This window comes from Leucoraja erinacea, chromosome 23 (genome assembly GCF_028641065.1).
Source record: "Leucoraja erinacea ecotype New England chromosome 23, Leri_hhj_1, whole genome shotgun sequence".
In the NCBI taxonomy this organism is placed as follows: domain Eukaryota; kingdom Metazoa; phylum Chordata; class Chondrichthyes; order Rajiformes; family Rajidae; genus Leucoraja; species Leucoraja erinaceus.
In genome coordinates this window covers 35,096,286-35,113,467 of record NC_073399.1, presented here as the reverse complement: position 1 = coordinate 35,113,467, position 17,182 = coordinate 35,096,286, and the positions used below count along the sequence as shown (strand labels likewise).

Here is a 17,182-nt window from a genome sequence, read left to right as displayed (position 1 = left end):
TCACTTTTGGAATTCTGAAGTAGGCTAAATGTCTCTCACGCTTATCCCGATTTCCATAATTATGTACAGCTCAAAAATTGACAATTTCGGCGGGTTTTAATGGGCCCGCTACGCTGGAAACAATGGTAAGTGCTTACCTGCAGTTCATCGCGTGTGTTCTCAACTTGGCGTAACGTAGCAACAGTACGGGTCATGGGTCGTGACGGGGCTGACATAGATGGACATGTAGGACCAGCCTGGAGTAGCAATGGCTGAGCGTGTCAAATTAGTATTGGAGGTCTCAACAGTCTGAAGAAGGGTCTCGACCTGAAACGTCACCCATTCCTTCTCTCCATAGATGCTGCCTCACCCGCTGAGTTTCTCCAGCTTTTTGTCTACCTTCGATTTTTACCAGTTGGAGTTCTCCAGATCATCTAGAGAAACTGCTGACCAATTTAGCAGAACCATGCAACATTTAGAAAGTACTTTTGAAGCTAGTGTGAGTATGAAAATACGAGTGAGTGGCGATCTAAAACCCAAGCCATAGACAATCAGAGATAATAACTGGGTCGGGACCCACAGCCTCTGTGTCCCCAGCAGTTTGTTTATTGATCAATGTTGCAGCAACACAGTCTCGTGTCCCCAGCAGATAGTTTATTGATCAATGTTGCAGCAACACAGTCTCGTGTCCCCAGCAGATAGTTTATTGATCAATGTTGCAGCAACAATGTTGCAGCAACACAATCTCACGTCCCGCCACAAGTATTTAATCAATCAGGACATTGAGATTGACGGCTGAAAACATTAATAACTGTGAAGGTGGCAAGTACACAAGGCCACCTGCGAAAGGCCAGAGGTCAGCCAGGGATCCTCGTTCAGACACAGCCAATGATCACCTGTCGAGGTGAGCAAATTAAGGGAAGCCAAATAAATAAGTTACTGCACTGAACATTCATGATGGTAAATTTAAACATTCTCAATACGTCTGCAGTCAGAGGGTGGTGAATCTGTGGGATTATTTACACAGACGGCTGTGGAGGTTATATGTGGATATATTTAAGGCAGAGATAGATATATTCTTGATTAGTGCGGGTGCCAGAGGTTATGGGGGAGAAGGCAGGAGAATGGGGATAGATCAGCCATGATTGAATGGTGGAGTAGACTTGATGGGCCGAATGGCCTCATTCAGCTCCTATCACTTATGAACATGTTCCGGGACGTCAGCACTGTGATTTGCACCAAAATGGATGCAATCCCTGCAGCTGGTGAGAGATGGTCACTCAGAGAAGGTGTCCATACCCCATGATGCATCCATCCAGCCCACACCCCGGCAAGAACAGTTGAATGTTGTCCAGCCAGAATAGCCACTGGAGTTCCAAACACAGAACCCAACCCTGTGTGAAACAGTGTGGAGGGAGGTGAAAGGCAACTGCTGAAAGAAAAGGGGAACTGTCTGAAATCCAGGGAAGGACTTACTTCACACAAGGCCTGGCCTACAGTGCACAACCAAACTTGGGACAATGGGAAAGATTCACACTACTGCCAGGGAAATACACCAAGTCCAAGTAAAAGCTAAGATTCATGCCAATTCCTCCCTCCTGCCTCCCGCACAGCAGAGTGGAATCTCTAGCCAATCTCCCTTGGAAAGTGTATGGAGCAATGTTCAATAACCTACTCATTGACGGGACTGCCTGGTGTGATGTTCAATGCAGCCCAGAGCATGTTATGTTCCTCACTTCCTTCATCAATCAGCAGAACGCTGACTTCTTTCCAGATTTCTTGCAGTATTCAGGGTAGCCGGCACAAGCTTTCTGCATGTCTTTCAGAAAGGAAGGCACACCGCTCTGTGGACAAACACATCGGTGTTAATGTAGAAGGGTCTCAATCCAAAACGTCACCCATTCCTTCACTCCAGAAGTGTTGCCTGGCCCGCTGAGTTACTCCGGCATGTTGTGGGTAGATTAAAATGCTGGAGAAACTCAGCGGGTGAGGCAGCATCTATGGAGCGAAGGAATAGGTGACGTTTCGGGTGGAGACCCTTCTGAGTCTCCACCCGAAACGTCACCTATTCCATCGGGGTCTCGACCCAAAACGTCGCCTATTCCTTTGCTCCATAGATGCTGCCTCACCCGCTGAGTTTCTCCAGCATTTTTATCTACCCACAACATGCCGGAGTAACTCAGCGGGCCAGGCAGCACCTCTGGAGTGAAGGAATGGGTGACGTTTTGGATTGAGACCACCCAAGAGGTTTGTAACAGATTCTGAACCATGATCCTATCAATGAAGAAGCTGCGTACTGTACACTGGACTGGAGCTTAACGCTGCCCTCACCAGCATCAACATTGTTCCCATCGGTCAAATGAAGCGCGGTTTTAGATGCAAGTTACTCAGAAGCTGCATCTGAAGACAACAGCGAGGGAATAATCTGTACGCGATGAATCAACTCAGGATCAGAACTAGAGTGAGTTGTGTACAGCCACACACTCCTGCATGCACACATTACACACAGTTGTGTACACACACACACACACATCCTCCTGCATGCACACATTACACACAGTTGTGTACAGTCACACACTCCTGCATGCACACATTACACACACACTCCTGCATGCACACATTACACACAGTTGAGCACAACCTAATGACAAAACTATAGGCTAGAGAATCATAGATCGTGGAATCATGCAGCACCTAAAATGAAACCTGTCAGCTTACCGCACCCATGTTAAACACGACACACTAGTCTACACTAATCACATTTACCTTCAATAGGCCCATAAATCTTTACACATTTCCAATTCAAGTACGTTTCCAAAAATGCCTATTAAAACAGAGTTGTTCCTTTCCACAGATGCAGCCTGACCTACTGAGTTTCACCAGCTATTTGGATTTTGCCCTTGAACCATGGCTATGTGGCTCCGATCTGGCATCACGGGACAACAATCAGGAGGCTGACTACTCAGTTTCTCTGACCTATGCATTTCTTGAGTTGAGCCAGATCAGCCAAGGGCTCTCTTCTCTTCTCCATTCATATGCACCATGACTTCCCAAAAATACTTGTCCATCTTTCCACCACTGGCTTAAAGTTTTATCACCAAACCCACTGGAAACGCTCAACTTGTGAAAGACAGAACATCAAATGCTTCCTTTGACAAACAAAGCCGTTGCAATGTCAATACTCACTCACCTTTGCTGCCCAGTTAATGAGGAATGTTGGGATCATTCCTCCGGGATTATCAAAGTAATGCAGAAACACTGATGAAGAAAAAAAACATCAGGTGTAACGAGGAATAAATGTCATTTCCATTTATCAAGTCACGTTGAGCTATTAAATTACTGGCCAAATACACAAACGACTTTGCACGTTTCACTAATGGGCCCGTCCCACTTAGGTGATTTTTTGGGCAACTACAGGCGACTACCACAAAACTTTCAACATGTTGAGAAGTATTCGGCGACAGTGGGGACAATTTTTGCTGTCGTAGGTTGTCGCCAGGTGTTGTCGCCAGGTGTTGTCGCCAGGTGTTGTCGCCAGGTGTTGTCGCCAGGTGTTGTCGCCAGGTGTTGTCGCCAGGTGTTGTCGCCAGGTGTTGTCGCCAGGTGTTGTCACCAGGTGTTGTCACCAGGTGTTGTCGCCAGGTGTTGTCGCCAGGTGTTGTCACCAGGTGTTGTCGCCAGGTGTTGTCGCCAGGTGTTGTCGCCAGCTGTTGTCACCAGGTGTGTAGGTGAATTCCATTAAAACTAGTCCCTGGCAGTCGCCTAAAGAGTCCCATTTAGAATTTTCAGACAAGACAAGGAAAGGATGAACAACTGGGACTCTGGCTTCAGTTCCCCAACGTTCCTTACAGTGACACCTACATTGTCTCTTGGGAGGATATCCATCGTTCCATTAGATTTACCTGCCAATTGTGATATCATCTCACGTAACTCACCTAACTCAGAATGATATTTATTGACTGCATACTAGCAAATGCGATCAGCTTTACCTCTACGATCTTTGTTCTGGGACCTCTATCTGCAAATGGCTTCTGGACCGGCAGTTACAATAACATTCTTAATCTACTTTATCAGTTATTCCTTTATTGCATGTTGGTATTTTTTCGCCTGCACTGTGACCTTTGCACCATTCTGCTGTTGTACCTTTTATTATATTTATCTATATGTTTACCGTTTACTCTCTGACGTAGATGCAACCACATTTAGACCACATTTATTGTGTTCAGTTCTGGGCACCATGTTATAGGAAAGATATTGTCGAGCTGGAAAGGGTACAGAGAAAATTTACAAGGATGTTGCCAGGACTAGAGGGTCTGAGTTTTTAGGGAGAGGTTGAGTAGGCTGGGACACTATTCCTTGGAGCACAGGAGGATGAGGGGTGATCTTATTGAGGCGTATAAAATCATGAAACAAATAGATCGGGTAGATGCACAGAGTCTCTTGCCCAGAGTAGGGGAATCGAGGACCAGAGGACACAGGTTTAAGATGATGGGGAAAAGATTTAATAGGAATCTGAGGGGTAACTTTCTCACACAGAGGGTGGTGGGTGTCTGGAACAAGCTGCCAGAGGAGGTAGTTGAGGCTGGGACTATCCCAACACTTAAGAAACAGTTAGACAGGTACATGTATCGGACAGGTTTGGAGGGATATGGACCAAGCGCAGGCAGGTGGGACTTGTGTACCTGGGACATGTTGGCCGGTGTGGGCAAGTTGGGCCGAAGGGCCTGTTTCCACAGTATATCACTCTATGACATTAGCACTATCCTACACACTAGGACGGCACGGTGGCGCAGCGGTAGAGTTGCTGCCTTACAGCACCAGAGACCTGGGTTTGATCCCGACTCCGGCTGCTGACTGTACCTTCTCCCCGTCACCGTGTGGGTTTTCTCCGAGGTCTTTGGTTTCCTCCCATACACCAAAGAATGCAGGTTTGTTGGTTCATTGGCTTGGCTATAAATGTAAATGGCCCCAAGTAAATGTTGGTAGTGTTAATGTGCGGAGATCGCTGGTTGGTGTGGACTCAGTGGGTTGAAGGGCCTGTTTCTGCACTGTATCTCTAAAATAAACTAAGTTAGGGACAAATTACAGGAACCAATTAACAAACCTATGAACCTTTGAAGTGTGGGAGGAAACCAGAGCACCCAGAGAAAACCCACGTGGTCACAGGAAGAACATACACACTCCATACAGACAGCACCCTTAGTCAGGATCGAACCGTGTCTCTGCCGCTGTGCTGCCTTGGTCTATACTGGAGAGGAAATGGCCAGGCAATATTTTGTGTCGGGATCCTTCTTCAGACTGATGGGAGTAAAGTCATAAGGTCATAAGTGATAGGAATAGAATCAGGCCATTCGGTCCATCAAGGCTACTCTGCTGTTCAATCATGGCTGATCTATCGCTGCCACCTAACTCCATTCTCCTTCCTTCTCCCCGTAACCCGAGACCCGTACTAATCATGACTCTACAAGACTCTCCATAATCTTTGGGACACAGACCCATCGTATATTTATTTCCACAATTTGAGATTTGTAATAGAAAAAAATAACATGTGGTTAAAGTGCACATCGTCAGATTTTTTAAAAGGCCATTTTTATACATTTTGGTTTCATCATGTAGAAATGACAGCAGTGTTTATGCACAGTCCCCCCATTTCAGGGCACCATAATGTTCGGAGTTACATTCACAGTCATAGCGTGAAGCAGCACAGAAACAGACCACTCAACACGACAGGTTCATGCCAACCTTTCTATCCATCAACACAAGACATGGTTCCCACATTAGGACCATATCCTTGCTTAATTGTGTTTGGCTAATGGTTTCTTAAAGTGCTGATTGCTTCTGATTCCAGTACTTCCTTTGGCAGTGAGTTCAGGATATCAACCCGCCAACCCTGTTCACAAAGATTTAACCCTCAGATCCCCTTTAAAGATACCCCCCCCCCCCCCTCCCCTTAAACCTGTGGCCTTTCGTTTTCCCAAAACCCAATCCAATATTTACACCTACGACCATGCAATCCATGTTCACAATTTAATAGTAAGATTAAACAAGAACTTACCAGTTTGAAGTTTGATCTTTATTTTATGAGGAGTTACGATGAGGGATTACGTGAAGAGCCCATCAGCACGCATGCGCGTCAATCTTCAAAGCAGCGGTGTGAAGTCACAGATGACGGTTGTTGAACTGAACATAATAAGATTGGAGAGAACTAGAACTGCCAAGTGATCTTTATGAGAGAGGAGGTCACGTAATCCCTCATCGTAACTCCTTATAAAATAAAGATCAAACTTCAAACTGGTAAGTTTTCGTTTAATCTTACTACTTTACTTCGGAGTCACGCGAGTGACTACGTAAAGATTTCAAAGCTCTGTGATTTCATGCCGTGGACACGAGTCCATGCGTCACACACTGCATCAGTTGGCCAAGGATGAGTGAAATTTAATAAAGCATGACATTGATTTAAACATGCTGATGCTTTTTAATGATGAAATGATAATCATCGTAATCCCACCCATCCAGGAGGAATTATAAAACAGAACTTAAAATAGAGTTGGCAAATACCCCCGGTCTGGCAATGGGTTTGTTATAAAACATTTGGAAATGTGCTTGTTTGACCATCCTGCAGCCACTAGGATGTGGTCCAGAGAAACATCCATAACCCTCGCTGCTGATGTTGTTGCAGCCCTGGTGGAGTGAGATTTGATCAGTGTTCACTCCAGCAGAAGCCAAACCCTGTTTTAATCACCTGGGGATGGTCTATACTGATACCTACGTATGAGGTTTTTTGTAACTAACAAACATTGCTAGTTCAGAGCCTCTAAGGCTCTAGGTGACCTAATGTACTGTTGTAGATGTGTGACCACACACACAACCAAAGGTCCATGGCGTATGCCATGAAACTAGTTTGAGACCTGATGCCCCCGGTCTACTCTGTAAGACTAAGTCATGAACATAAAATGTTATATTATTTGCAGATGTAACCATCGTGTTCAGTCGCAGCTTATGCAAACGACTGGACCAGCGCCATGAACATAACCACTTTGTAAGTGATTTTGACCAAGGACAGGGATGTAGTTGGAGCAACACCGGCAACGCAGCGTCAGCAGGACATAAACATCCCATATCTCCGAGTACCTGGGCCTGGATATCAGAGGTCGCGACCCGACAGCGTGGTGTCCCGACCCCAGAGTGGAATTCCAAGACATCTGTTATACGTACCGTGTTATATGATATATCGGACTGTAAACAGAACACTTGCCATTCCTTGATATAGGAGATGTATTGTTTCTTGGTACTGACTCTTCAGGCCGCAGTGATTACATCCACCGTACAACCTGACAGTCCGTACCCCTCATGCAGTGGATGGTTCTTCCCAGTCACGGGGTAAACCAGCAGATTTCTGCATTTGGGAACAACCATAAAAGGTTCTGTTATAATTGCCAGCATGAGTGGACCCATGGCTGTGTAGGCCTGTCTGGCACGATCAAAAGCCTGAGGCGGAGTCTTGCTGGATCTTAAGCAAGCACCGACTGATGAGGCAAAATGGAGGAAAGACATAAAGAACATTCCTCCCCAGTGTAGCGAGAATGCATCCATCGTCACTGCCCCTGACGATGGCCACCAGGCCAGATATTGTTGTAACTGGTGATTGAGACTAGATGCAAACAAATCGATATTTGGTGTTCCATCGAGCCACAAAGTCATTAAAAATTTTGAGATCCAACATCCATTCTGTGTTGTCATTGATTTACGTGATGATACATCAGCGCCAAATGAGGTTAGGTAAACTATAATAGGATATTGACTTTGCACAATGTAAGTTCTGATAATGCAAAGGCCCCAATTACGCAGCTGAAAAAACAGTCATTATATTGCCAATTACACTGGCCCCTTGATGAATAAACACCAAGATTGTTACAAGCTTCCATTAATTCTAATCTCTTTCCCAGGGCAGAGTCACAGACAATTAATAGAGTTAAGATAAATTGCAATCTATAACTCTAGTTGGTATCAACTTAATTTTAACTGGATGGATGAGAAACCCCAATTTCTCAAATATTAGTTTTGCGGCTGAAACAGCTAATTTAGCAAGATTCAGCATTTTTAGAATATCATCCAGATAGGCCATATTGTTGAGCTATGAACAGCCCAAGCACTGGCTTGGTAATTTGGTAAATAACCTGGGAGCTGAAGTTAGCCCATTTCGCAACGCTTTAACTGCTCTCGTTGCCCATCCAGCTAGATTTCAAATATCTCCGGTGAACCCTGTGAATGGGAACTGAATAGAAAGCATCTTTGAGATTGATGCATGCCATAAAGTATCCTATGGAAATCATTTGTTAGACAGTAACGAAGTTTTACATTCTAAAAGTCTATACTGCACATGTGAATGTGAGTTAATCAAGGGTGATCCAACATCCTCCATCTTTCTTTTATGAAAGTGCAGGGTGTTGTCGTTGAAACGGTGAAGTTATGCCCGTCGTGGGTGCGTTGCTTCTTCAACCAGATCTACTTGTATACCCAAACCTTTTTGTATGTAATGAATAAATGTCCAACTTGGTGTATATTGTATAGGTAAATTCAATTCGGAACCCTTGTATACCATGCAGTACAAACTGATCTGATGTCATCGTGACTGTTATAAACGGATCTGAAGTTATCCGTCGTCATTCGTGCAAAAACAAGTGTAATCTACACCAACTTGTAACTGGTCCACACACCCCATGTTTCATAAAGCACCAGACCCACCTATCTCCATGGTTACCGGTGGTAAGCCCAAAGCCCCCTGATGCGGGTTTCATTTCCGTCCTTGTTGTGGAGGTTAGGACTGCTGGGGTGCGTGGATTGGGCCTTGGCCTGAAAGACCTCTGGCCAGAGAATCAGCGTACAAGTTGCCACCAGCTTCAGTGAATCGCTTACCGCCGATGGAGGCGTAGGGGTGTTGTCGCAGAAACAATGAGGCTTTTGCTCATCGTAGGTCTTCCTCATCCAGGTTTTTTTACCTGTTTGACTAGGTCTTTTCCCAGGAGAAGATTCAATGGCTGGACATTGCTGGCCTTAACATAAGCCTGTAAAATTGGGATTTTTAAGACAGGTTTGATGGCGTTCATTCCGTTGTGTGCGTTGCACATCAACGCCAGGGAATCCTGCTGAACGTCTGATAGCCCGCCATCCATAGTCTCCCCAGATAGCGTTGTTCACTGCGGCACTATGTGACGTGAGGTCACTGATGCTTGTACCCTTGGTCTGGCAATGTCCACGAACCATATCAGGATGAAGCATCACCTCAGTGGGATGAACGCCCTGTGGACACTATCCATGCTCCATCTGGGAAAAATGGTCCGAGGACATACCGATGTTGGAGGGAACCCTCCTGGCCTGACTTGTCCCAGTCCCGGCCTCTCAGACTCCGTTTTGGTTGCACACCCTCTCGGAGCTGCCGGAGGCTGAAGTCGCTGACCACACTGCCAGTGGCTACCGCCGCTGGCTACCCGCACTTCCGCGGTCCATAGCCGTGTCTTCCCACGGTTCCCGTAGCCGGGATTCCCCGCGGTCTCCATAGCCGTGTCTTCCCACGGTTCCCGTAGCCGGGTTTTCCCGTCAGGATTTCAACCCCAGACCGTCAGCAGGAACTCTGTAAAAGGCCTTCCTGCAAGTAAAGCACAACCTGAAAATAAGTTTGAAACTTACCTGCAGGGTTTGAAAACTTCCCGCTGGAGAGGAGGAGCAGCCCACCTGCCAGCAAGTCAGTGCGCCATGTGTTAGACGATATGACGCGCATGCGGGCGGGCAGGCTCTTCACGTAGTCACTCACGTGACTCCGAAGTAAAATTCAAACGCTAAATGAGAAGTTCCCGTGTGGTCAGTACATGTTTGAAAGATCTGGGGACGGGCAAGACTGAGAATAAGAATGCAGGAACGTACCTCTAGTGCCTTGTTTACCATCGTTCTCTAGAACCACGGTTTGATGATAATCCTCTACTCTGATGATACCAGACTTGGCTGGTAATCCCGGCGCACATTGTGATTTTGAGTTAATCACCCAAATTTTTCGTCCATTGATATCTAAATCCTGACGCACACGCCCATACACATACTGTGGGAAATGTTAAGGAACAAACAGTTCGACATAAAAATGACATGTATAGGTCAGCCGTGAGATGCCGGTTCCATGGGCAAGGATAAATATGTCAAACGGATGGCATAAAAATAATCTGATGCTCTTTCATCTGGCAATGTTTATATTATTGCCCATTTTGTAACAATTTAACGTATAAACAAATAGCTTACTGCGCACAGTTCAATGTGGAGACCAGGACTGAGCCACACGTGACCTGGTCAGTTCATGCAGCAGCTCTTCGCCAGCTCATTCTGACCGGTGGCAATATGCAACAATCTCACTGCTGAATGATTATGCTGGAGAAACTCAGCGGGTGCAGCAGCATCTATGGAGCGAAGGAAATAGGTAACGTTTCGGGCCGAAACCCTTCTTCAGTTCTCCTCCTGTCAACATATTGTGTTGTTTTGTCATGTATTGTCTTTCTGCTGACTGGTTAGCACGCAACTAAAGCTTTGCACTGTACCTCGGTACAAGTGACAATAAACTAAACTGAACCGATTTGAACTTGTTCCCTAGACAATGAATGAATGAATGAATGAATGAATGAATGCGTTTATTGTGCAAGTATTCACATACGAGGAATTTGCCTTGATCACTCGTTCATTGTTACAGGCCCTTCGGCCCGCCCTGTCTATGCTGACCAACAAGTACCCATCTAGACTAATAGCATCTGATCCATAGCTGGTGGATATTTATTGTCATAACCATTACACCCCGATATCATACTCACTAAAAGCAGCGACAATGAATGAACACACATTCTCTTTCCCAAGATGGGATGGACAGTTTTTAGCCGCAGCTGCCCGAGCCACAGGCCAGATTGGGAATGTTGAAATAGGAAGTCAGGGTCAGCTCATGGCCTCTCTATGGGGTGGTCAGATGCTTGCAGCGTGGTGATCTGTCCAAACCTACACAGTAACTCCTTGCAGGTCAAACAAAACTACAGATGCTGTATAGACAGAAGCTGCAAGAAGCACTCAGTTTGTTCTATGCACCATCTATATCTCTTCTTTTTCTTTCCCCTGACTCTCTGTCTGAAGAAGAGTCGCAACCCGAAATGTCACCTATTCCTTTTCTCCAGAGATACTGCCTGACGCGTGGAGTTACTCTTTCTGTGTCTACCTTTGGTTTAAACCAGCATCTACAGTCCCTCCCTCCACATATTATATGTTACGAGGCATAAAGCATTTTGGAGGTGATCATGGCTGTACAATGTCAGTATTTTATTGGCAACAAGCCAATTAGGAAAATAATTACAAGCAGCATGTTCCAGCTGTGAAGGATACATCTCGATTGGACAAGAGGAATGGGTATTTCACCTCCCAGTAAATCAGTTTCTGCCCCTCATGCTCCAGCTCGTACAGCTCTGCAGGGTAAACAAAAAGACTTCATGTTGGTTCATTGATATTAGACTGGCTGAGCATCAGAACCCAGTTACACCTTGAATATGTATCTGTCCATTAACTGATACACTGTCCTTCCGGTTCTCAGGAAGAGACTCACATTCCAGGGTGTGGCTCTACAAACCGCAGGCTATGCAAACCATCAGAGGCAACACTGACAATCCCAAGGCTCACTTGCCTCCTCCAGGTCCTTCTGCAAGGCAGGGATAGAATGTGGATGTACACGTATAATTCGGAACTCAGGAGCAACGTTCTAGACAAATAGTCGTCGATATGAGGAGCTGAACTCAACAAACAGCTGGAGAAACATGAAGGACCAGGAAATAAAGTCACGTGGCTTGGGTTGGGATTACGTAACATGGTGAACACAAACCCTAACATGGACCTGCTGGGAACACTGAGCATTCAATACACAGTCACTGTTTAGAAAGTTTCAACATTACATATCACCTACTCTAGCATTTATAATTATTACAAACACTTTAGCTACTCTAGTGCCAAGCAGACATGACGTTAGGTAGAAATGAACATTACCTGTTCAAAGATGCTGGGGGAAGCCAGTACTGTAAATAGCCCAGAGAACAAACATTAAAACAGAAGAGAAAGTGCACAGCAAACAGTCTTTCTGACATTGGATAAAATTTAACAACGTGAAAGACTCAGTAAATAATCGACTAAACATTTGGTGGACAAAATGCTGGAGAAACTCAGCGGGTGAGGAAGGGTCTCGACCCGAAACGTCGCCTATTCCTTCGCTCCATAGATGTTTCCGGGTCTCGACCCGAAAAGATACCTATTTCTTCGCTCCATAGATGCTTCCGGGTCTCGACCTGAAACGTCACCTATTTCCTTTGTTCCATAGATGCTGCCTCACCCGCTGAGTTTCTCCAGCTTTTTGTCTACCGTTGATTTTTCCAGCATCTGCAGTTCTTTCTTAAACATACTATAAATCAAAGATCCTATAGCGGAGCAAGATAGACCACTCCTGCTAAATGCAATGGGCTGACGTGTAGTACGCAACGGAGCGGAACGTGGGCCTTTTTTTCATCCATTTCCGTAACCCGACCCGACCCGTAGTGTAATCAACGTTGCGGGGGAACAGTTTGTGTTAATAAATTATAATTCTGAAAATGAGGAGAAGATTTTTCCGAAAGAACTTTTATTTTTACGAGGATGTTTCCGTAACCGCCTTCCATCTCCGCACTAGTTATCGTTGCTCCGCTGTGACGGGATCTTTGGTGCAGAGACGGAAGCCGGTTACGGAAATGGGGGCCGAATATTACCCGTGAATCTGCCCATGACCAGACTATGTATTTTTCGTCGAGTGATCTATCTTGCTCACTGTAGGATCTTTGCTGTAAACCTTTAGTTTCTTAAACCGCTGTATGGGAGGAAGCTGTATCCCAACATGTTTTATTTCCTGTGGAGAGATGGTGAGAGTTCGGCACGACGGGAGGATTTAACAATGCATGTACAAGTATAACAGCAACAGTGGGCCAGACACTTAGGTGACTAGTTACACAGACATCTGCTGTAAGGGCCAGGTGGGTGGGCTGCCCAGATGAAGTCTACTAATCTGAACACTTCACTCCGTATAAATAAGAGAACTGAACATGCAAAAAAACAGTTAACAAAGAGAAAATGATTGGACACAGAATGCCCAGGGTGGAACTTCCCATCAGTTTCCTGGCTGGTTATTTTAAAACACATAAATTGTGTATCACATAAAAAAGACGAGCAACCTGTCCCCTCCCCACCACACATCAGAGGTCTCTTTAGTTTCACACAGGGCAAGTGGAAATAAAAGGACTTTATAAAGGCTACTTGACCTATAGTTCAGCAAAGCTCACAGATGTAGGGCAGCTGTTCAAACAAAGCAATGCATCAAAGCATTGCTGCCGGGAATGTCTCCGCCGTCACTGCTCCCATGCGACACATTCCCAACAATCCAACGGGGCAAACAAGGTCCATCTAAATTGCCAAACTAAGTCATTCACACTATGTGGTTGGGTAACTTTTAAAGAGCAACAGAAGATAACTAAAAAGACAATCCGGGGAGAAAAGATGAGGTACGAGGGTAAGCTAGCCAAGAATATAAAGCAGGATAGTAAAAGCTTCTTTAGGTATATGAAGAGGAAAAAATTAGTTAAGACCAAAGTTGGACCCTTGAAGATTGAAAAGGGTGAATTTATTATGGGGAACAAGGAAATGGCAGATGAGTTGAACAGGTACTTTGGATCCGCCTTCACTAAGGAGGACACTAACAATCTTCCTGATGTACTAGTGGCCAGAGGATCTGGGGTGATGGAGGAACTGAAGGAAATCCACATTAGGCAGGAAATGGTGTTGGGTAGACTGATGGGACTGAAGGCTGATAAATCCCCAGGGCCTGGGTCTGCATCCCAGGGTACTTAAGGAAGTGGCTCTAGAAATCGTGGATGCATTGGTGACAATTTTCCTATGTTCGATAGACTCAGGATCAGTTCCTGTGGATTGAAGGGTAGCTAATGTTATCCCACTTTTTAAGAAAGGTGGGAGAGAGAAAACAGGGAATTATAGACCAGTTAGCCTGACATCGGTGGTGGGGAAGATGCTGGAGTCAATTATAAAAGATGAAATAGCCGCACATTTGGAAAGCAGTAACAGGATCGGTCCGAGTCAGCATGGATTTACAAAGGGGAAATCATGCTTGACTAATCTTCTGGAATTCTTTGAGGATGTAACTAGGAAAATGGACATGGGAGAGCCAGTGGATGTAGTGTACCTGGACTTTCAGAAAGCCTTTGTTAAGGTCCCACATAGACTAGTGGGCAAAATTAGGGCACATAGTATTGGGGGTAGAGTGCTGACATGGATAGAGAAGTGGTTGGCAGACAGGAAACAAAGAGTAGGGATTAACGGGTCCCTTTCAGAATGGCAGGCAGTGACTAGTGGGGTACCTACCGCAAGGCTCGGTGCTGGGACCGCAGCTATTTACAATATACATTAATGATTTAGATGAAGGGATTAAAAGTAACATTAGCAAATTTGCAGATGACACAAAGCTGGGTGGCAGTGTGAAATGTGAAGAGGATGCTATGAGAATGCAGGGTGACTTGGACAGGTTGGGTGAGTGGGCAGATGCATGGCAGATGAAGTTTAATGTGGATAAATGTGAGGCTATCCACTTTGGTAGCAAAAACAGGAAGGCAGATTATTATCTGAATAGTGTCAAGTTGGGAAAAGGGGAAGTACAACGGGATCTGGGGGTCCTTGTTCATCAGTCAATGAAAGTAAGCATGCAGGTACAGCAGGCAGTGAAGAAAGTGAATGGCATGTTGGACTTCATAACAAGAAGAGTTGAGTATAGGAGCAAAGAGGTCCTTCTGCAGTTGTATAGGGCCCCAGTGAGACCACACCTGGAGTATTGTGTGCAGTTTTGGTCCCCTAATTTGAGGAAGGACATTCTGACTATTGAGGGAGTGTAGCGTAGGTTTACAAGGTTAATTCCCGGGATGGCGGGACTGTCATATGTTGATGGAATGGAGCGGCTGGGATTGTATACACTGGAATTTAGAAGGATGAGCAGGGATCTTATTGAAACAAATAAGATTATTCAGTGTTTCGACACGCTAAAGGCAGGAAACATTCTTCGCAAGTCAAGTCAAGTCAAGTCTAGTGAAGTTTATTTGTCACATTCACATACGAGATGTGCAGTGAAATGAAAAGTTGCAATGCTCGCGGACTTTGTGCAAAAAGACAAACAAACTACAAAACAAAACGGAACAGAATCAGTAATTACATATTTGTGAGAAAAAAAGAGGAATTTTAAAAAGACACAACACAACAGTAAGTTAGTCCTTGGTGAGATAAGAGTTGACAGTCCTGACGGCCTGTGGGATGAAACTCACTCATCCTCTCTGTATTCACAGCATGACAGCGGAGGCGTTTGCCTGACCGTTGCAGCTGGAACAGTCCGTTGCTGGGGTGGTAGGGGTCCCACATAATGCTGCTGGCTCTGGATCTCCACCTCCTGTTGTATAGGTCCTGCAGGGGGGGGGGTGAGTGTAGTTCCCATAGTGTGTTCAGCCGAACGCACTACTCTCTGCAGAGCCTTCCTGTCCTGAGCAGAGTTGTTCCCAAACCAGATTGTGATGTTGCTGGACAAGATGCTTTCCACAGGCCCAGAGTAGAAGCACTGAAGGATCCTCAGAGAGACTTTGAATTTCCTCAGTTGTCTGAGGTGGTAAAAGCGCTGCCTTGCCTTACTCACCAGTGCAGCAGTGTGTGTTGTCCATGTCAGATCCTCTGTGATGTGGACGCCCAGGTATTTAAAACAGCTCACCCCATCCACAGTAGCCCCATTTATCTCCAGTGGCGTGTATGTCCTCGGATGGTGAGCCCTTCTAAAGTCCATGATCATTTGTGACATTCAAGAGGAGGCTGTTGTCCTAACACCAGAGTGGCACTGAAGAGAGATGTTGGGGGAGTCCAGAACCAGGGGTCACAGTTTAAGAATAAGGGGCAAGCCATTTAGAACGGAGAAGAGGAAAAACGTTTTCACACAGAGAGTGGTGAGTCTGTGGAATTCTCTGCCTCAGAGGGCGGTGGAGGCTGGCTCTCTGGATACTTTCAAGAGTGAGCTAGATAGGGCTCTTAAAGATAGCGGGGTCAGGGGATATGGGGATGATCAGCCATGATCACATTGAATGGCGGTGCTGGCTCGAAGGGCCGAATGGCCTCCTCCTGCACCTATTGTCTATTGTGATAATGTGCAACTTGCAGATGGGTGCAGGCTGCATCGTCCACCTGCACACCTCTTGCCAATCTTCCAACAGCATATAGAACTCTCTGGAACTCTCTGCCACAGAGGGTAGTTGAGGCCAGTTCATTTGCTATATTTAAGAGGGAGTTAGATGTGGCCCTTGTGGCTAAGGGGATCAGGGGGTATGGAGAGAAGGCAGGTACGGGATACTGAGTTGGATGATCAGCCATGATCATATTGAATGGCGGTGCAGGCTCGAAGGGCCGAATGGCCTACTCCTGCACCTATTTTCTATGTTTCTATAGCAACCTGCGCTCCTCCCCTCCGTAGATATGCTCTACCAAACACTAAGACATCTATGTGATACATCACTCGGTTCTATAGTCCAGTCCAGGTCTTACCTTGCAGTAACGATATATTACTAACATTTCCAGCCACTAGTCCATTAGTTGGGATGTGGTCACAGTGGTGACTACTTGCAGTGTAACTTTTGTATGCTGACAAACTTGTTGGACCGTCACTTGGAGTGTTCTTTATTAGCTTTCCACCCCCCCCTCTCCACCCTCCCCCCCCCCCCCCCCCCCCCCCCCCCCCCCACCCACAACTCTCCCATTCCTCTCACTTGCTCAAAATATTGTATCAGTCTGAAGGAAGGTCCCCACCCTAAACGGCAGGTATCCATTTCCCTCCACAGATGCTGCCTGACCCACTGAGTTCCTCCAGCACTTTGTGCTTTGCTCCTGATTCCAGCCCCCTGCTGTATTTTGTCCCCCCGTCTTCTGTTCCCATCTCACTGGCATATACATTAGTCCTGAAACTCTCGTTATTAGATGTACCCCAAACTCTACACAACTGAACCAGGATAATATTCCCACATCTTCTCGTCCAAAGCCTTTTCTTTTCTATCCCATTCCCATTATTTTACTATCAAGGCATGGA

At 45.8% G+C, this 17,182-nt stretch overlaps 1 protein-coding gene across 1 annotated transcript in view; it reads right to left on the bottom strand.

Moving 5' to 3' along the window:
* Positions 1 to 710: 710 nt before the first annotated feature.
* pctp (phosphatidylcholine transfer protein) overlaps positions 711 to 17,182 on the bottom strand; it is a 21,535-nt gene continuing 5,063 nt past the window's right edge. Inside the window, exons 3-6 of the mRNA XM_055654304.1 lie at positions 11,383 to 11,462; positions 9,901 to 10,072; positions 3,170 to 3,237; positions 711 to 1,823 (exon numbers count right to left, since the gene is read on the bottom strand). Coding sequence (XP_055510279.1) covers positions 1,728 to 1,823; positions 3,170 to 3,237; positions 9,901 to 10,072; positions 11,383 to 11,462 — 416 coding nt within the window. The 3' untranslated portion in view covers positions 711 to 1,727. The remainder of the gene's footprint in view (positions 1,824 to 3,169; positions 3,238 to 9,900; positions 10,073 to 11,382; positions 11,463 to 17,182) is intronic.